Source organism: Gadus chalcogrammus, chromosome 12 (genome assembly GCF_026213295.1).
Source record: "Gadus chalcogrammus isolate NIFS_2021 chromosome 12, NIFS_Gcha_1.0, whole genome shotgun sequence".
Classification (NCBI taxonomy): Eukaryota; Metazoa; Chordata; class Actinopteri; order Gadiformes; family Gadidae; genus Gadus; species Gadus chalcogrammus.
Window position 1 is genome coordinate 31495271 of NC_079423.1, and position 21185 is coordinate 31516455.

Consider the following 21185-nt stretch of genomic DNA (forward strand, 5'->3'; position numbering starts at 1 on the left):
AACGACGGCGGAGTCAACCACGAAGGGCGATAGCCTGCTCGTCAGGAGCAGGGATCGAACCAGCAACCTTCTGGTCACCAGCCAACCCGCTCTACCTCCTGAGCTCGGCCTACGTTTTAATGCCGAGAACGTACGTTTGTTGGTATTATAAGGCGATTTAAGTGTGGTGCTGGATCTCGGTGTGATGGTGAAGGGTTCTTCCCTCACTGAAAGTGAGAGTGGGTCATGGAGTGTGAGCACGCCTCTATGGAGCCACTGGAGGGCGACCACCTGTGGTGTTGTCACTTGACCCTCTTCCTCCTGTCTTCGAACACAGCGATAAGGATGTGGCCTTTTTTTGGATCCATTTCAGTACGTCCTGGCATTGGAACTGCAGACATGCGATGTTCACCACTCTATATGAAAAATGAGTGCTATGTATATTTGGGGAACAGAGGACCAAGGAGAGCACATGTGTGGAACACACGACCCTTTGACATGTCCCATATGAACCTGGGGACATAGGTATATCCCCATTTTCCTGCCTCATGCAAATGAAATGACTTACGACATCGTTTCGTATATAATTTAATGATACACATTGTTGAATTAAATTGAAGCATTCTTCCTCCATTCGGCCTGCGTTCCTTCCATTCAACCCACCTTCGATATAAAACACGACTTTACCCTGCCAACAGCACCATCGCATCATCCTCAGTAATTTATAGGAATTGTATAATACCTTTTTGAACACTTCATTAGTTGTATTAGCGGTTTGTCAGCGGTTCAATTATTAAAGAAAAGTAAATAAAAAGTAAATCATTTCTAGATACAAAATGATGGCGATAGTAATATAATCTGATTAGTTTTATAAACATTAAAGGTCTAGCAGGGTGTCGCTACGCATCAGTGCTCACTTATGTACATTAGCTCAGGGCTGCAGCGTCTCAGAGGTCCTCTGTCACAGAACATCTGGAACATCGGAACACTTCTGGAGGCACGAACAGAGAGGCGGCGCCGGCGGCTGGACGCTCTCCTCAGGCGTGGTTCTCACAGATGGTGAAGGTCTCCATGGGCCCCTTGCTGAGGGCCTTGATGTCCTCCAGCAGGGCGGTGGGGGTCAGGATGTGGGAGGAGCCTGGGGTCACCATGAGCCAAAGGAACACAGTTTAGCATCCCATCACCCAATGCATATCACATGTACAGCCGGAGGAACTACTAAGGAACTCTGGAGAAAACATGTATTTCCGAACAACACGAGTCCAGGACTCCACCGGCTCTCTCTACAGCCCAGGCCTGCACCGAGAGAGTTCAGTGAGGTTGTCCTCACGAGGAGGCAGAACCCGGAGGAGGAGTCCGCCATAGAGCGGGGTGTGGTGGCCGGTGGTGCGCTCTGCTCACCGATGATGACCTGGCAGGACTTGACCGCCTGGCTGACCTGGTAGGCACAGCGGGTCTCCGAGTAGCACACGCCGCCGATGACGAAGACGATGAGGCGCGCCCCGCCTCGCCTGTCGTCCAGGGTGCTGGTCTTCTGCTTCTGACGGGCGCTGCCGACGTCACAGAGCGGAACGGGGGGATGGCATAGATAAGACGTTTTTAAATACGACGTCTACATCCTAATGTTTTCTACAAACTTTTCTTTTATTGTTTACATTTTGTACCATCTAAAGCCACAGCAACAGCAGAAGCAACAGATCATGTAATGGTTGCTTATATTGCAGGTAGTATTTCTGATATTTTTGTAATTTGTTATACGTTCCTCTGCGAGGCCCCAATCTTGTCATTGGTCCTGAATATTTACTGCCATGACTGGTGCTTCAACATCGATGTTAGGGGTCTGATAACCAACGGTTAGTGGAGTGTGTTTTCATGCAGGGGGGGATCGAGTATATCGGATGATTTTGACAATTTAGAAAGCACAACTAATCAGGTGGAGTGGTAAGATTTGAGTATTTTGCTATCATTTGAGTAGCCTGGTCCTACCAGACGCTCGTACTTCATTTCATTTGTACAGAGAGTCTGGACCTACTCAATTGACAAACGTCAACTCACTTGAAGGCAGGTGTCTGTTGAAGTTTAAAACTATTGGATCTGCCCAGTGCCACTCTGGATCTGCCATAACCAATCGCTAACGTTTGGCCGGGATTCACGTTGCGCGCAGGCTGTAAACAAACCAAACACTGTGCGTGAAGACGTCTGTCAACGAGAGCTGACTTTAACGTCATTGTTCTCAGCCACTCCCTCTGTTCGCTTATTTGGGTGCAGAAAATTAAGACGGAGAAAACCCACTAACATACCACAGACCCAGACCTAGCACTGAAGGGAAATTCAAATTGAGCGGAAGTACTTAGGCGGGAGGATCCAGGCTATCATTTGAGTGCAATTTGGTAGGAATGCTGTAGCCATCAGCCAGCCATAAGCGAGTCAAACATCTCTCGTCATCTCTTATGGTGCATTGCCCGCCTGACTCTGTACTCCGAGTCAATCCACACAGTGTGAACCCACCTGACTGCGCCAGATCCATTCCAGGCGGCAGGACACTCTGACTGGTGTGGCCATTCTTTGGTGTCCAGCTTGTTCTCTACAGCGTCCTGGACACAACACACAGCACCATTTATTAACCGCTGTGTGAGACTAATTCCCTCACGTCACTGATATTGCATCCATCGTTTATGACATCCAACCACAATTTACAAATCTATTTATTGTCTTTCGTAGCTTGCATGGAAACAAGGTCCCATGCCCACTTTTTAAGGATAGGCTGTACATACTGCCAGTGAACGTCAGTACATTTAAATATAAAGTTAAAGCTTCCCATGGCTGCCGAACCTTCTCGCATCCCTTATCCCCTCCGGCCCAACTGACCTCCATCACGTCCTTGATGACGGGGGTCCACCGCGAAAGGTTGTACGTCTCCTCTGGGCGCTCGCGACGGCTCGGCTTACGCGAGAACAAACTTGGCTGAAAAAAGTAAAAAAAAGTTATGAAGGGCACATGGAGTCGGCGGAGTGAAGCTGGGCTCTGTGGTGAGAACGTCCCTCTCTTACCGCCGAGATGATGTTGACCCCCAGCTCCTTCCAGTTCAAGATGAACTCCCTGTCATGCTCTATCTTCACATTCTGGATGAGTTTGTTCAGGTTCTCTTCTGTTGTTCCTGTCAACGATACACGCATAAAAAAAATTCAGATATCGCATGGCTTCCAGCAGCTTTGGGAGAAACATGAACATAAAATAGTAAGGTAGCACTTAGTCAACAAGGTAATGCATGGAAGCAGCAGGGAAAATGGAAAAATTAAGTCAAAACATGTGCCAATAAACCAGGAGTCTTTTTCGCAGGACGAAGTTTATCAATAAACAAAATCAAAGTGTGACCTGGAGCTAAAAAGGTAGCTTAGCGAGAAGGATAGCTTAGCTCAGAAACAATACTATACATTGTTTTATTCCAATACTATACAATGATGTATTCCCTTTTTGCATTAAAGCACAATGAAATGTTTAATTCATTTTGGGGTCACTTTGTTCTAACCAATAGTATTTGCAGACGTGCAGATCTTTGCCCTAAATCTTGCCCTAAAGAGTGGAGTGAGTGGGAGAGGCTCACCGCTGAGGCTGAAGATGTAGAGCAGCACGGCCCGGATCTTATCGTGCGCTGCTGTGGTTGGAGCAGCCAGGAACGGGCAGCAGGGTCCTCAGGGTCCTTCACCTTCCAGCCCTCCACGGTCAGAACCACCGCCAGGTCCCTCGCATGCGAGCAGCTCGCACACACACACACAGCACATCACCACAGCACACACACACACACACACACAACACACAAACACCACAAACAACACCACACACACCACACCCAAATCACACACACACACACACCCCCACCCACCACACACACAACACAAACAAACCCACACACACACACCACACACCACCTCTCGCGCCCACAGACCTGAGCTCGGATCAAACAGGACCCCTAGGGCCAAACGGGGTGCCTGGCCAAGAGACGGCACCACACACAGCCCAAACTAGCCGCATTTATACTCTAGCCTGGCACGCACGCACCGCGCCTACGCACACTGTTACCACACCCACACAGTCACCACCACATCCATTCTTTTGTTGATGGGACAGAACCACGTGACGTCCGCAGAGATGGTATATCACAGCGTGGGTGTTTGGAGGACAGAGACAAACCTGTTCGGCTTTGCAGAGTAGAGTTTCTCCAAGCTCTTCTGGTATTGGAGTTTCATGCAGTTCCTCAGCCAGGCTGCAGAGATGGACCGTTTTTTGCTAGTACGAGACAAAAGTGATCCACGTACCTGAGCCGGGACCTATGGAATTCCTCATCACCCCCTAGGGCTATGCCATCAACTGGTGGTTAAGTATTCCTGCTTAGATCTCTAGTCTCTAGATATGAGGTCCCGACCAGAGTTGACATGATTAATAAAAACTCGGCCCCAATTGGCAATTTAGTTACTTACAACAGAGAAGAAGAAAACACATTGTGTCACTACCTGAGCATTGTTACGGAAGGCTTGGCTCTCTTCTCAGTCTGTTGATAAAAACGCTCTTATTGTGATCTGGAGGAGAAAAATACGAAAATCACTAAAATCCAACTACTAATTCGAACAAGCTACGGAGTTTGGACAATATAGCTAGAGATGGATTATGATCTCATGTAAGAACATATATATTGTATATGATTCGACGATCAGACGATAATGGGACGAATCAGCGTCAACCATGCAAATTCTTATTTGCGGGCACCCCTTAACATGGCATTTTACCTTGTCATCCGGCTGTTTCTTACTGGCAGAGATCTCTTTTACCAGCTTTGGGATTTGTCTGTGATGAAAAAAAAACAACCCGACGCTTTATAATGGAACAGTCACCAACATTCCAGTATTTGCCTGCTTATGTATTCCTCAAGATGAATGCCGGCTATTGAGTTGATTTGCGGTATTATCTTGATGTTATTAGCCACTGTATTACCGGCTCATGCTTATTGCCTTTTCCCAGTTCCCCCCCTTGCGCCTTTCCAATATAGACCTCGAACAAGTAATAAACAGTGCTTAAACACCCCTTATGGTGAAACATCCCTGTGACCTCGGCGATAGGCCTGTTGCTCTCAGCTTTAACCCTATCAGCATGTACGTCCTCGTTCAAGCCGAGGCCTCCTTTCTCCGGATCCGTCTTTAGGACTTGTACCTGGACGACGGGAAGACCTGCAATGAAGGACAGCAGCGGTGCCTGCTTTCACGGGGGGTGTGGCGCCAGAGGAAGGGGTTTCTCTGGATTTTAATGCAGGCGATCTGGCTCTTTCTGCAGCATTGAACAGATGTAATGTTAGCGACTCGGAAAGTGGGTAGCCATTTCCCTACCTTGTAGGTCTCATTTTGAATGTCAATGAGATCGTAGGCCATGGCCTGGTAGGTGAGCTCGTGGAGGATGGGACTGACTGGGTCGAAGCCTCGCTCCACTATCAGCACCTGGGCTTGGGTCTTCTCCTGCTGCAGTCAAAGAGATATACAGGCCAAAGTCAACATGTTTACTGACCAGGAATGATGTCCACAGTCCAGGTGGACATCAATGCAAGAAGTATCTCACATTTGGTAGAGAGATGGCCCATATTGTGGTAACTTGATAGAATAGAAGCTACCTCTAGCTTGCACATTGAGGATAAATTAAGTTGCACACTTCTTTCCACGTCATGTATTAATAAAACGTGTGCCTGGCTTACCTGCTAAAACCTGAGGGCAATAGCTGTGAGTGCTTCCTGTAGGCCCTTTCCAATTTATATTCTAAACATTCTGAAAGTAATAGAACCACAGAATCACCTTCTTCTTGCCAGGTTCCTCCAGCTCATAGTGCGCGGCCAGCTTGTTGTCCACTAACTCTGCCAAGGCCTTAGTGTTCTCCATGTTGCTTTCCCTGACAACAACAAAAAGATCTTAATGACAATCAACAGAAAACATTAAGATCGATGCTTCACAAGTTTCAGAAATATGTTCGAAGCTATGTACTACAGTGATTCTATCAAGTAAAGAGAAGGGCACAAACAGCCATTAACATTAGATTTGTTAGAAATTCATTGTTTTCAAAAAAAAACGGGGTCAATACCTGGCTGTCGGCATTACAAAAAATGTAGAAAACCAAAAAAAAATGGATAGTTGCTGTGGGGTACGGTAACCACTTTCAGCCTGGGCAGAAGAAATTTTGAATGTCTCCCATACTGGGAGGCCATGTCGGAGGGGTAAAACGAAAGAGGTGAGAATCCTTCCCAGGCGCTCACTTCTTATTATCGGAACCCTTCCGGGTCTTCTCCCAGTGTGGGCACAGATTGACGATTTCTGTCTTGCACTGGTCTCCCAGGTGGGTCTTCCTTTGTCCTGACTGACTGTGGGGACTGTAGATACTCCGGAAAGCCCCAGGATTGTCACAAGTGAACACCTTGTCAGAAAGAGGGCAGGAGTTTCACTAGATCTTATTGGAGTCTCCAACAGGGAAAAGCTAAGCTTACGGGAAATAATCTATTGAATCCTTCCTGAAAGATTCATAAAGATGCGCATGGTACTGCAAAACACAAAGCTAATTAGAAGGAAAATGCTATAACTTCCTAGTGGTTCTGAGCGGTGTGCCATTGTATTATCCGTATTTTGGTCTGGCTTTAAAAATGATTCAGAAAAAGTAGGTTTTCACACATGTGTATTTTCTAAAAAACCACTTTGCGTTTTTCCACCAAATTGCCTTTCAGTTGGGGCATCGGAAAGGAGCTTTGAATAGGGGTGTTTGCCCTTTAAAATGTCTTCAAAAAACTGAAGACAATCAGACTCACCAAATGAAGTGGGACGCTTTTGCTGTCTTCACTCAATTCCATCCCCTTCCGGTTTGAAGGTAAAAAAAAAAAAGTAGGTGATAGTCAAAAAAACCATTACGTGCCAGATTGTTAAAAGATTTCTTTTTGAACATCAATTTATTCCTTTAGCTTTCACTTGGTAATGGCCATTGTTACTAAATCAAAGAGATGTGTGTCTTCTTGTTCGATGTCCGTGTAAACTGAACAACTCTCCTTCACTCTCCCCCCCGAGTGCTAACTGCTCCTATCATTTGTTACAAGTTGGAAGAGGCTGTTAACAGGCTCGAGGCCAGACAGAAACAGAGTATATTTATCATAAAAATAAAAGATACAGTATCAGTCTTTATAAACACGAGCAAAAGAAAACGTAATAATGATATTGCAAATAGGGGCCACACTTACTTGAGCTTCGTAGGGCAGAAAGGACATGTTGATTTCTTTCACCACACGAATGTACTTAGCACAGTACAGCTTCATGTTGTTGAAGAGATCATCAGGGCAATCTGTGGGTTGAAAGAGTCGATATATGCTCTCAAAACAATCATTTACAAAGAATAAATATACAACAATTAATATGAATAATCGTATTAAGATTTAAACCAGCTTTTACTTACAGTCAGTGAAATATACATATGCCGCTTTATACTTGGGCTTCAGCTTGAAATCTGCAATAAATGCATCCACGCACTACAAACACAAAGGGGTACAAGAAAGATTTAACCATGGACAAAAGACAAAAATGCTAGAATAGAAAAAAAGAAAAGTGAAATAGCAAAATAACAAGTCCTTATAATTTGTAGAATGTAACCTTTGAGGTTGGTGACATAAAGTAGATGGCCTTCATTTCTGGAACGGGCTCTCTGCTTTTGTACAGATCCTCTACAACTGAGAGAAAAAGGTTTGTCTCAACACAATGAACAAAGAATCTGAGAAACACACCTCAAGGCAATCAGTACAAACCACTTTAGTCGATATCATTAGCAATGAGCTCGCGATTTTGGGAGTTTTACAGAAAATAAACGTATTTTTCAAAGTGCTTTGTAAAAATGGTTTTAAACTATAGATCATAATACCTCTTAAATAAAACATTTGAGAGGAATTAAAAACTGGGGTTTGGGGTTGGAGGGAGGGCTATTCTCCCGAGGCTCTGATATGAAACACTGGCCCATGTTCAAGTTCAATGAGAAACACATGCGCCTGTATTGCATACTTGTTATTCCCTCCGCCATTAGGTCTGACATTTTGCAACATGACGACACCAGTTTGGTGGTGAAGGGGTCCAGAATCAGAATCTGTAGGAAATGGGATGGGAAAGATGGAATCATTATACTGATTCTGCGACATTCACTTTTTAAATACTTAAAAAGCTGGATTTGGTAGAATAAAGTGGCATGTGGCAGAAAAACTCAATACATATAACCGGTAGCAATAATCATAGGTCTTTGATAGATAACCGATTGTTATTGGTTGAACTGATGTATTCAGTTCAACTGATGTATTCTGCAATCTGAGACCTCACTGCTAGATGAAACCAGATTCTACACACTGGACATTTAAGCAAGGGACATTTGAGTAATAATGACATTAGTCATATTGTGATGAATGAAGATAGAACAAAATAAAAACGGGTACTCAACTACTACACTTTTGTGCGGTATAGGTTTTAGCATCCGAGCTGTCTTATGAATAAATGAGAACATAATGGGTTCACTGGCTCAGGAATTACAGACCAGGGAAGCTCGTAACGAAAGAAGTGCACTTAAAACGAAGTGAACTTGAAACGGGGAATGAACGGACAGCCGATGACGTTATGAACTTGTCGGAAAAAAAACAACAGCACCCTACCTTCCATATATCGGCCTTTCTGCAATCAGCAATGATAGTATCCTTTAGTTCTAGAAGGGGAAATAGACAGTGATTCAAACGTGATGAACGAGCCACTTTGTTATCTTCAATATCATTATATTATAAAAAACGCTTTGGTCATACTGCGAATTGATATTAATTCAGACTGTTTGACATTAGAGGAGAATCCTGCAGCTATTTCCTCAAGAATGCGAGCAGTGATGCGTAGCCCAAGGCTATAAAGAAGGTGTCGTGCATGAAGGATATAATCATTACAATTATAATATAGAAGGACTTTTATATCGAATGCATCACTTTATAAACATGTCTTTCCGTAGCGTAAACAGAGAAACATTCGGGTGTAATCTCAATTACATTTCGTGAAGTCAAAACCGGGTGATATATATATACATAAAAGATTGTTACGGATAGCATAATCAACGGAATACGGCGGTGGAAGATCATTTTAAGTATAGAACAGTCCGATAAACTTACTTTGCCAAACTATTCTCTTTAGTCCGTGCTCTGAACCAGACGCCATCTTGACTCTCCCTTCCTGTGTAGCGTCCTCCGAGTCTGACGTCATCTGAGTCTGACGTCAACGCTGTCAACAAATCAGCCAAACACGCAGTTCTTTTTAAGAGTGACGAAAAATAATTGCAGTGTGTGTGTGTGTGTGTGTGTGTGTGTGTGTGTGTGTGTGTGTGTGTGTGTGTGTGTGTGTGTGTGTGTGTGTGTGTGTGTGCCGGCGTGTGTGTGCAGGGCCGTAGCACCAAATTCTGGGCCCTGTTAACAAGAGGGACTGATGGGCCCCCCGAATTCCCCCTACCAGCCCCTTGGGCAGAATTGTTGACGGGGGGCGGCTCCTACTGCTAGGGGATAGGAGAAAATTCTACAGGCATAATTATTATTATTTATTTATTTTTTCTCTCGTTATTGGACGCAAGAGAGTATATGTGCTCCAATATTGCGAGATAAAAAATAAAGCACATTAATTTGAATAACTTTAGCTAGATAGGTGTAATGGCGCGTTCACAATGCTTGGAATTAGGGGGAAAACATTTTCACGACATCGGAAAGTTCTCGTGAACGACACCTCATGACACTCTTATGATTCTACTTCCGTTCGACAATTGGGGCCAGAATTTGATAACAGAGTTGAACAGTTGGTGACGTGTGGTTTACCAATGACGCGCATGAACACGGCTGAACATGATAGTTTTACACAATATAAAATAATCAACCATCATATCACATATTTTACTATTGATTGAAGTTGTAACCATCTGTTGGCATCAACTTTGCTTAAACGTTGTGTACTGGTAAACCAGCTCTAGATAAGGGCAGCTTTTAAAACAGTGGCAATACAATGTGCTTCTTGTAAATTAAAGCAAAAGGATAATAGGTGATAGGCTACAAGGAAATAAAGGCGTCCGAACTTGAAACTGATCCTTAGTTCTGACTGGTTTTTATCAAATAAAAAAAAACCTGCTGTGAAAAACGTTTCGATTTTCTGAACGCAGTGCCTATGAACGGTCGCTGTCGGGAACACGCATAAGCGTCAGCGTCATCACTGACGAGGTGTCTCGTTATTACCAGGGCCATGAACGCGCCTTAATCCCTGATGCCCAGCACAGCTGACAGGTGTCCATCACTGAGAAGGGATCTGTATCTGGACTCGTTATATTTATCAGCGAACAGTTGAATGATATATGTTGCTATTCAACCACATGCTCCTGATCCACAAGCAGTTTTCACAATAAAAGCCCCTCTTGGTATTTCCGGATATTTACAAGCAGTTATTACAATAATAAGGTGATATAATAAATAGGGTTCATTTCTTGTTCACAGTGATGATGTCAAACTGGGCGGACTCGACACATACTGTATATATCGACATCTAGATAAAAATATAGATAAAGATATTTATATATGAATAGAGATCTATTTTCAATTGGACGAAAGTAAAGAAACACCTGCAATACAATATAGGCCATGTCACACACATGTAACCAAATATGTACTGAATTGTAATTGCTACACACAAGTAACTGAAACATGGATGCATAATAAGAACACAAACGCCATTGGCCAGGTAGCTTGAAGTAGCTGTTATCTCTTGATGCCTCGATTGGATGCATCTCTAAAAGGGGAGGGGCTAACAGCAGGCAATGCAGTTATTTTAACCAACACTGACTCAAATCTGCAGAAGAAAGATAGAAGCTGAACTAGTGTCATAAGGTCTACTTTGGGAGAAAACAGCAATTCGATTTCATATTTGGAGGAGGCTAAGTAGGCACCATGAAGTGGCTGTTATTTTTTGCCTTTTTGGGAATGACTGCAGAGGTACAGTAATTAATGGAATTATGTAGCCTTCCAACATGTTAAAGAGTTAAAGAAAAAGTGCTGCTATTATTTTTAAGATAATTCTTTATTATTATTGTAACTTTTATGGTTTAGAACCTTCCATTCACATGTTACAGCTTAATTCATATAGTTGTTAGTAGTCTATTAATAACCATTTTGTTTTAATTTATAGATAGCAGCTGGAGTAGGTACGTTGCCCATTCTTATTAAATTCCATGATTGCAATGTCAAAATAGTGCTCACAATGCATAGGTGCATATTTCTTTAAGCTAGTGCACAGACCTTTAAACCACTCGCTCCCATCCAGGCATCACGGTGACCGTGTTCTCAGTGACGTCTAAGAACATGATTGTGAGATGGACCCGGTTCCCCGACGCCACCTCGTACAAGGTCACCGTCTCCCCCTCCAGCACACCTGACGACCCCACTGCCTTCGCTCAGTTCGGCCCCAACACGGTGATGGGTTCTGTAGGGCCTCTCTCCCCAAACGTCGTCTATGAGGTGAAGGTAGAGGCCCTGGCGAACCAAGTCGTACTCAGCACCACTTTCTTAGGGTCGAGGACAGGTGAGTAGGTCAATGAAGAGGCACAATTAGCCAAACATATTACTAATGTTATGAATGAAATCCTTTTTTGTTATGAATGAAATTTTCATTCCTTTTTTGTTATGAATGAATTTTTTTTTTTTTTGCCCATTCCTCTGTTCAATCACAACCTCCATACCTTGTGACAACAAGAGCTCAGGGCATCTCTCATCCCACCCAGTACTTATTGTTGATTCAGTGAATTCATTCTCCAGTAGGAATCCTCAATAGGCCTCGATACCGTTCTGCTTCCTCCATGCGCCCTGATAACGTGTCGCCTCATCGCCACAGCTCCTCAGACGGTGGACATCGTCAACGTGAATGCGCAGGACAGCTCCACCCTGATCGTGGCGTTCACCCCGGTCGTCGGGGCCACGGGCTACCAACTGCGGGTGGAGAACGCTCAGGGCTACTTCAGCCAGGAGGCCGTGGCCTCGTCCCCCGCCCAGATCGGCTCTCTGCAGCCCTACACCACCTACTCTGTGAGCATCATGGCCGTCAACAGTGCAGGACGCAGCCAGCCTTCCGCCTCCGTGGAGGCGAGGACATGTGAGTCCTGTCTTCGATGTCTGATCAGCGGAGGAGAGCGACGTTCTCCTCAAGGCTTCGTTGTTGGATTATTTTCATGGCATTTTGGATTCACACCTTTACACCTTAACCTACTTTACACCTCTTCTCTATCGATAAAATATACTCAAAGCATATTTATAGCCTCCCCTGTTCTCAGTTTTACTACATATTCTTTATGACATATTCTCAAATGTATAGTTATATTTGACTATAGCTCAGACCTGTTTTTCATTGTTCTGCAGGGAAGAGAAGAAAAGCCTATGGGCGTTCCACTGTGTCTATCATATATCATCAGATCATATATCATATGATCATATATCTTCTTCCTGAATACGTTCTGGCCCTATTGTGATATGTTGTTGGGAACAAGTGACTTGACCTCCCTCACTATGCCCACGGGCAGAACCTGGTGTCTAGTGCATTCTAGTGCAGGTCTCTGGAGTGGAAATGTACTGAGAGCCTATAGGCCGGTCTCCTGGGGCTGAATCTGTCCTGACCTTCATCACCCCCAAGCTCCCTCCGCCTCACTTCCTCTCACACACACACACACACACACACACACACACACACACACACACACACACACACACACACACACACACACACACACACACACACACACAAAGACATGGCCGAAGCCCGAGAAGGGACGGGGATCTGATGTCCTCTCGGGGACACCAACATGCCACCAGCAGTTTCACAGTATTCTCTTCTTGTCCTGGTTTCTCTTCCTCTGTCATCCACATCCTATTACCTTCTCAACCTTCTTTAGTTATATGCCTGGAGCTTTCCCTTGAGGATAAATGACTACATTGTTGTTTATATAGATATGTATAGACATTCAGACTAAAGGTATAGCTGAGCCACTAGTTACTATATCTTTGTAAATGACACTTATCAAAGCCAGTGCTGGACTGATTTGAATGAACCAAGGCTTATTACAAAGAGCAGACTGAATCTTAGCTACAATTACTATAATACAATTATTTCCCCGCTCCCTCTCTCTCTCTCTCTCTCCCCCCCCCCCCCTCTCTCTCTCTCTCTCTCTCTCTCTCTCAGTATTGCCTCCCCCCCTGGTGACCACCTCCTCCCCCACCAATGACAGCATCGTGGTCTCCTGGCTCCCTGCGGACGGCTCTGTCTCGTACAGCGTTACCTCGGTCCCGGCTGAAGCGTACCCCAACACGACGCTGTTGAGTCAAAACATGACCACTGTGACCTTAACGGACCTGGACGCCGGGACCCTCCACATCATCCAGGTCTACGGCTGGGACCAGGAGGGGCGGAAGGGAGAGGCCGGCCCGTACATCAATCAAACTACACGTAAGGAGGAGGGCTAAGGGGAGGGACTAAGGGGAGTGTGTAGTGTTTGGCATCCAAGCTTGTGTGTGGACAGATCATGGGTCATTAACAAAACAGGTGTGCTCATCAGGAGCTCAGTAGAGTGAGGGAAGAGGAGAGAGAGAGAGAGAGAGAGAGAGAGAGAGCGAGAGAGAGAGAGAGAGGGAGAGAGAGAGGAGGAGGAGAGAGAGAGAGAGGAGGAGAGAGAGAGAGAGGAGAGAGAGGGAGAGAGAGAGAGATGAGAGCGGAGAGAGGAGAGAGAGAGAGAGAGAGGAGAGAGAGAGAGGACAGAGAGAGAGAGAGAGAGAGATAAAGAGAGAGAGAGAGGATTTAGGTCGGTAAATGCTTTCTTATCGGCTTTCATTTGTTGTTTTCATTTAAAGTGGATACATTTGAATTACAATGAAAACCTTTTCAAAAGTGCTTACGTGATAATACGCACCATACCTTTACAGATAGCTTACTGGTTAGAAGGCAAGAAAGTAAATGAACCAGAATATGGCTTCTATGACGATTCTTATTTATCTTGCGAATAGAATCCATATTCCTCTCTGGGTCATTCCTCTTGTTTGCTCTTTGGGTTGTGTGATGTTAACGAGGACGCTGAAGTGCAGAATGTTCCAGACGTTGTTCTTGTTGCCCCGGCTCTAAACAGGCCCTGCCACGCCGGGCCCCTTCACCGTGACGGTGGAGCGCAGCCCTGGCCAGGCGTGGCTGAACGTCTCCTGGGAGCCGGTGTTCCAGGACCACGGAGCCGTTGAGTACACGGTGAACAGCAGCCTGGACCTCCAGTGTACCACCACCCAGCTGCACTGTATCTTAGAGCCGATAGGCTGTGCGGAGACGCACATCCTTCACCTGGTCGCGGCGAACGAGGCCGGCCCCTCCACCCCGACGGGTCCTGAGCTGTTTGGGACCTGTGAGTGACAGCCCCGGCTTGACCAATCGGATGGCACATTACCTTCTGGGTCGACTGAGCTCGGGAAGTGGAGCGGGTTGACTTGTAACCAGAAGGTTGCTAGTTCCATCTCTGGCTGTTGAGTGTCGAGGTGTCCCTGAGCAAGGCGCTTACCCTACCTCTTTCTTCTACTATCTGGATGTCTCGCCTGCGTGGGTTGACGACCCTGGGCTTGGGCTTCCTGTGTGTGAATGAGCGTGGAACTGTTTGAAACTCTTTTGGATAAAGCGTACGCTAATTCCCTAAAAAGGGCTTTTTTGGTGGTTAGAAACATCCATAATTGGGATCTTTAAATTAAAGAAAAAGCAACTATTTGATGATATCGGTCAATCTAAATGATCGAAGTCTATTCATATCTAATTGATGATACATAAACTCCCTCATTGTGGTTGTGCGGCTCCAGTTCCTTGCCGCTCGCGCAGCCCCTTGGAGGTGGAAGGAGGAGCGACCCCCCGGGGAACTTGCACCTGCTCCTGGGAGTCTGTGGAGCTCGCCGACGGCTACCAGGGCTTCATCAAGCGGAACGACGGCGTCGAGGACGTCTGCAACACCACGGGCAACAGCTGCCACTTCCACTGCCCCTGTGGCTTCACCTACCTGACCTCAGTGCTTGCCTACAACCTGGCTGGGGACAGCGACCCCGGCCCCGTCTTGAACTACACCACCAGTAGGTCCCCGCGCCGCCCCCCGAGTCTGCTCGCAACCGTGTTGTGTGTTGTGTGTTGTTGTTGTTGTTGTCCTTTCCTGGTCTGGGGGGGTCTTGGTCCTGGTCTGGGGGGGTCTTGGTCCTGGTCTGGGGGGGTCTTGGGTCTGGGGGGGTCCTGGTTGGTTGGGGGGGTCCTGGTCCTGGTCTGGGGGGGTATTGGTCCTGGTCTGGGGGGGTCTTGGTCCTGGTCTGGGGGGGTCCTGGTCCTGGTCTGGGGGGGTCCTGGTCCTGGTCTGGGGGGGTCCTGGTCCTGGTCTGGGGGGGTCCTGGTCCTGGTCTGGGGGGGTTGGCCTGGGTCTGGGGGTCTGGGTTAGGGTTAGAGTCTGGGGGTGGGGTCCGGGTCTGGGTCTGGGGGGGTCCGGGTCTGGTCTGGGGGGGTGGTCCTGGTCTGGGGGGGTCTGGTCCTGGTCTGGGGGGGTCGGTCTGGTGTTGGGGGTGGGGGTCTGGTCCTGGTGTGGGGGGGACAGGGCATGGTACTTGGGGGGGGTAATGGTCCTGGCTGGGGGGGTCTGTCTGTGTCTGGGGGGGGTATTGGTCCTGGTTTCTGGGGGGGTCTGGTCCTGGTCGGGGGGGTACTGAGGTCCTGGTCGGGGGGGTCCGTTCTGTCTGGGGGGGTCTTGGTCTGGTCTGGGGGGGTTATTGATTCTGGTATGGGGGGATGGCATGGGTCTGGGGGGTCATGGTCCTGGTCTGGGGGGGTCTTGGTCCTGGTCTGGGGGGGTCCTGGTCCTGGTCTGGGGGGGTCCTGGTCATGGTCTGGGGGGGTTCTGGTCCTGGTCTGGGGGGGCTTGGCCCTGGGTTGGGGGCGTAGGGTTAGGGTTAGAGTCTGGGGGTGGGGTCCGGGTCTGGGTCTGGGGGGGTCCGGGTCTGGGTCTGGGGAGCAGCCCTTTTCGGCCTGACTCACAACGTGGTCCCGCCCCCCCACCACCTAGGGGGGCCTCGTGAGTCGTGACTCACTCACCTCCAGATCAGATCAGTAACGCCCCGCCCGGACGTTCACACTCACACGTCTCTCCGGGTCCACCACAGTGCCCTGCTGTCCCGACCATGTGACCATCACCGCGGCGACCACCGACACCTTTGAGGTCACCTGGGCGGAGTCGCGGGGGGCCGACGTGTACGAGACGCGCGCGGTGGACGGCGGCGGAGTGGCGCTGGTCTGCAACGACAGCGCCCCCGTGTGCGTGCTGTCGGACCTCCGCTGCGACCGCCCCTACACCGTGACCGTCAGCCCCTGCAGCGAGGCCCGCGGCTGCAACCCCGCCTGCCCGCCGCACCCCAAGGACACACGTATGGACACACACACAACCACACACACACACACAAACACACACACACACACACACAACCACACACACAACCACACACACATATACACAACCACACACACACAACCACACTTACACACATATACACAACCACACACGCACACACACACACACACACACACACACACGCACACACACACACACCACACACACACACACACACACACACACACACATATACACAACCACACACACACACACATAACCACACACACATATACATAACCACACTCACACACACACACACACACACACACAACCAAACACACATATACATGACCACACACACACACACACACACACATAACCACACACACACATCACCACACACACATATACATAACCATAGACACAAACATAACCAGGCAGACACACACAAGTATACATAATCACACACACATATACGTAACCACAGACACACAGACACAAAGACAAACCACATAACCATACACAAACACACAGACACAGACACAGACACAGACACAGACACAGACCCAGACCCACACACACACACACACACACACACACACACACACACACCACACACACCACACACGACACATAGCACAGACTAGCAGACAGACAGACAGACAGACAGACAGACAGACAGACAGACAGACAGACAGACAGACAGACACACACATCTAAATGACGGTGGCAGGCCAACAACCTACCAACTGCAGTGTTGCCAGATTGGCCAGGATATGCATTGATTCAGGGTGGCCCAATCTGGCCCCCCTGCCCCCCCGGTCCCAGCTCAGTGCCCCTCCCGTCCCCAGCTCCCTGCACGCCCACGGACCTGTCGCTGGCCCAGGGGAACGGCAGCAGCGTGACGGTGAGCTGGGCGGCGGAGAACCGCGACGCCAACTACACGGTGAGCGCCGTGGGGCCGCGGGGCCGCCACACCTGCTGGTCCGACGCCCGCAGCTGCGTGGTCGACGCCCTGACCTGTGGCTCCTCCTACAACTTCATCGCCGTGGCGCACAGCGACGCGGGCCAGAGTTTGCCCAGCTACTCTGTTCCCTTGGAAACAGGTGAGAGTCCGACGTTCAGAGGGCTCTGACCTATCGGACGATGGCGGACAGGGACTTTGTTCCAATGAGTTTCCATAGAAAGGAATACAAAATCTGTAGTACAGGGTGGAGAGTAGTATAAATATTAATACACTAAAGGTAAGGTATGTACAGTCTGGAGAGTAGTGTATAAATACACTAAAGATTAGGTACTTACAGCATATTAATACACTTAAGGTGTGGTACTTACAGTATGGAGAGTAGTATAAATTCACTAGAGGTGAGGTATGTACAGTATGGATAAAAGTATAAATATGAATACACTTAAGGTGTGGTACTTACAGTGTGGAGAGTAGTATAAATATGAATACACTAAAGGTAAGGTATGTACAGTATGGAGAGTAGTGTATAAATACACTAGAGGTGAGGTATGTACAGTATGGATAAAATTATAAATATGAATACACTTAAGGTGTGGTACTTACAGTGTGGAGAGTAGTATAAATATGAATACACTAAAGGTAAGGTATGTACAGTATGGAGAGTAGTGTATAAATACACTCGAGGTGAGGTATGTACAGTATGGATAAAAGTATAAATATTATACACTAAAGGTGTGGTACATGCAGTATGGAGAGTAGTATAAATATTAATACACTAAAGGTGTGGTACATGCAGTATGGAGAGTAGTATAAATACACTTAAGGTTAGGTACTTACAGTATGGAGAGTAGTATAAATATTCATATAATAAAGGTGAGGTACTTACATATGGGGAATAGTATACATATTAGTACACTTAAGTTGCGGTACTTACAGTATGAAGGGTAGTATAAATACGAAGCAGGGACCATGCAGAGTCAAGGTGACCTGTGCACAGGTGAGTCCTGAGTCTCTTCCGGAGGCGGGGAGGGACTCTGCGGTCCTGACAGTGTCCACCTGTCCTCCCCAGCGCCCTGTTGCCCCGCCTCCCTGGAGGTGGACCCGGTGACCCAGGCCATGTCCAACGTCTCGTGGTCCCACGCCAGAGGGGCGGACTCCTTCGTCACCACGCTGACGTCCCCGCGGGGGCACGCCAGCTGCCACACCCAGGACTCCCACTGCCTCATGGGATGCATCACCTGCGGAACCAACTACACCGTCACCATGGAGACCTACAGCCGCTCCGGGCACATGGCCAACTGCTCCTACCAGGGCTTCTCCTCCAGTGAGTGGGAACACCGCGTCTTACCGGAACTGGTCTTACTGGAGCTGGTCCTACTCTCCACTATGATTAGGAAAAATAATCAATAAAAAATATCAAAAAAATATATATATAGATATATATATATATCAAAAACATGAATTCATTTCGGCAGGGAATTGGTCGATTTCAATGGAGCAATGATGTGGTATTATGGTAAAGTGAGTCAGCCTTCTTTAGGAAAGTTCTGTTAAAATCCTGCATTTTTATAGAACAAATACATTTCTGCGCATGCCTTTTCCTTGGGCTTGTTTCAGCTCTATATACACTGCCCCCCCCCCCCCCCCCCCCCCTGTCTGTGTTAGGTGCCTGCTGTCCGTCAGGCATCAAGCTGTACCGGACGGCCGGGAGCGGTCTGCGCGTGCACTGGCGCCCTTCCAGCGGCGGCCACAACTACACGGTAGAGATGACCGGCAGCACCAACTACACCTGCAGCCCGCTGCCGGGCCAGTCCAGCTGTGACCTGGAGAACATCGAGTGTGGGAACATCTATGTGCTGCTGGTGGCCCCGCTGGCCGCAGACGGCACCAGGGTGGAATTCTGCCACCAGAGGCTGTACTTAGGTACTGCAGGCGATTATAATAATAATAATAATAATAATAATAATAATAATAATAATAATAAATGAAATTTATATTGCACTTAAAATGGTACACTTCAATTTTCAATGGATGATTATTATTTCATAAAATGAATATTTTGCAAAGTATTAAACAATCTTTGATGGGATGTGCGTGTGCGTGCGTGCGTGCGTGCGTGCGTGTGTGTGTGTGTGTGTGTGTGTGTGTGTGCGCGCGTGTGTGTGTTTTGTATGGTCAAATGCCGCAGAGATTCCAGTTCCATAAATCATCTGCAATCAACGCTGAAATCTTCTGTATAAATCAATGTTTTATTCACTCTTCATCACTGTGCTTTTGGTTTTCAGTCACTTGTTCAGGCTACAATCTAGGCATGGGTAAGTAAATCTCTTTATTATAGCAGTATTATCAGTTGATAAATACATGTATTATTCATGTTGAATGGACACACACAAGCTAATTTATTAAAATATAATAGCAGTTATGAGCAGCTAAAATCAACAGATAATACCATTTTAGATGAATGGCTTTTAATTTGAATCACTGAACCTTTATATTTCTCATGGATTCTACATCAGAGATAGTTTGACCACAATTAAAATGTCCTATAAATTGTAATCATGTGTTTTCTTTCAGTAATATACAGAGGAAAACAATTTGTGGACTAGCACACACGGTAAGTGTCAATAAAACATACTTATTAGTGATTGATAAATTGCCTGTGTCTCCGTGGCTATCTCCCCCTATTTGCACCGAAATGATTACTAACATTGCCCTACACCCGTAGGCATTTGAATGGTAAATGTAAATATATATATCATTGTTGACACAATGTTCTGAGGGTACTGCTCATTGATTAACCACCCAAGGCTGGTTTTGTTGTTTTGTTTTGTGAATACAGGTTCTGGGTGGTTCCGGTTGGTTCCGGTAGCAACTTACCTCCTTCTCAATTTATCCTCCCTCATCATGGACACCAATGAGGGAAACTTTTTACAACGGTGTAACTAACTAAAATAATAAAAATAGTAAATATAAGCGATGTCACATAAGAGCGGTGTCATCATTAAAACCAAGTCTGATTGGAAGTCATTCACACTAGAATTTGATATTATAATGTGGCCAAAAAAAAAGCAAAGCCAAGCTTGTGAAAGGGAACAAAAAACATTTGTATTAAATAAAGATGCAAAAGGTGGGTTTGAACCATACCTGTCCAGCCTTAAATAAAACATTTTGTCATTCTCTCTGATTGGTTAGTAATTTATCCAATAAAAAATGTGTCCTTACCAAAGAGCATATGCAAAGTATTTAGCTTCTTTAGAACACGACTCCAATACTGACTGACTTACTTAAATACCTATGCAATATGTCATTAATGATCTCTTCTGTGTGCTCAATAGTCCGCAAGATGTATGAACTAGTTTGGACTGTATCAGATTTGTACAATCGGATCTATGTCTCAATTAATAAAAAGATTGAAGCAAGGTTTTTCCAATGGCTCCACACACACACACTAGCGCACGCACGCACACACACACACACACACACACACACACACACACACACACACACACACACACACACACACACACACACACACACACACACACACACACACACACACACACACACACACACACACACACACACACACACAGTTGTATGATGGAGAGATAAGCCTATTACTGAAAACCCGACTTGTGATGTCAGAGTGAAGGGCAGTCACGTCTTCTTACTTCATTGTAATGGCAAATGGCATTGGATGATGAATTCGTGACCATCAGGATTGTTGGAGCAACGTCAGGTTACTAATATAATACGTGTT

At 46.6% G+C, this 21185-nt stretch overlaps 2 protein-coding genes across 2 annotated transcripts; one reads left to right on the top strand and one right to left on the bottom strand.

Moving 5' to 3' along the window:
- Positions 1-9: 9 nt before the first annotated feature.
- LOC130392827 (syntaxin-binding protein 3-like) lies at positions 10-9268 on the bottom strand. The gene is made up of 17 exons (XM_056603318.1): positions 9173-9268; positions 8678-8727; positions 8043-8124; positions 7641-7717; positions 7447-7519; positions 7235-7335; positions 6269-6426; positions 5814-5907; positions 5358-5483; positions 5131-5226; positions 3926-3968; positions 3584-3670; positions 3030-3136; positions 2848-2943; positions 2488-2573; positions 1381-1529; positions 10-1117 (listed from the first exon to the last, which is right to left on the bottom strand). The coding sequence occupies exons 1-17, from the start codon at positions 9261-9263 to the stop codon at positions 1017-1019; spliced, it is 1617 nt and encodes a 538-aa protein (XP_056459293.1). The 5' UTR covers positions 9264-9268; the 3' UTR covers positions 10-1016.
- Positions 9269-10672: 1404 nt separating this feature from the next.
- On the top strand, positions 10673-20837 carry LOC130392828 (fibronectin type III domain-containing protein 7-like). The gene is made up of 13 exons (XM_056603319.1): positions 10673-10685; positions 11352-11609; positions 11919-12176; positions 13257-13520; positions 14194-14457; positions 14900-15163; positions 16232-16492; positions 17310-17564; positions 18495-18749; positions 19091-19348; positions 19711-19740; positions 20000-20039; positions 20265-20837. Exons 1-12 carry the CDS (start codon positions 10673-10675, stop codon positions 20029-20031), a joined length of 2412 nt encoding a protein of 803 aa, XP_056459294.1. The 3' UTR covers positions 20032-20039; positions 20265-20837.
- The last annotated feature ends 348 nt before the right edge of the window (positions 20838-21185 follow it).

Coding starts and splice junctions, on each gene's coding strand:
- LOC130392828 (XM_056603319.1), top strand. Junction 12,177..13,256: donor CTCCGTGGAGGCGAGGACAT/GTGAGTCCTGTC, acceptor TCTCTCTCTCAG/TATTGCCTCCCCCCCTGGTG. Junction 14,458..14,899: donor TCCTGAGCTGTTTGGGACCT/GTGAGTGACAGC, acceptor GTGCGGCTCCAG/TTCCTTGCCGCTCGCGCAGC.
- LOC130392827 (XM_056603318.1), bottom strand. CDS start 9,263: ATGACGTCAGACTCGGAGGACGCTACACAGGAAGGGAGAGTCAAGATG. Junction 8,125..8,677: donor GAAAGGCCGATATATGGAAG/GTAGGGTGCTGT, acceptor CATTTCCTACAG/ATTCTGATTCTGGACCCCTT. Junction 5,908..6,268: donor AAGGGTTCCGATAATAAGAA/GTGAGCGCCTGG, acceptor TGTTGTTGTCAG/GGAAAGCAACATGGAGAACA.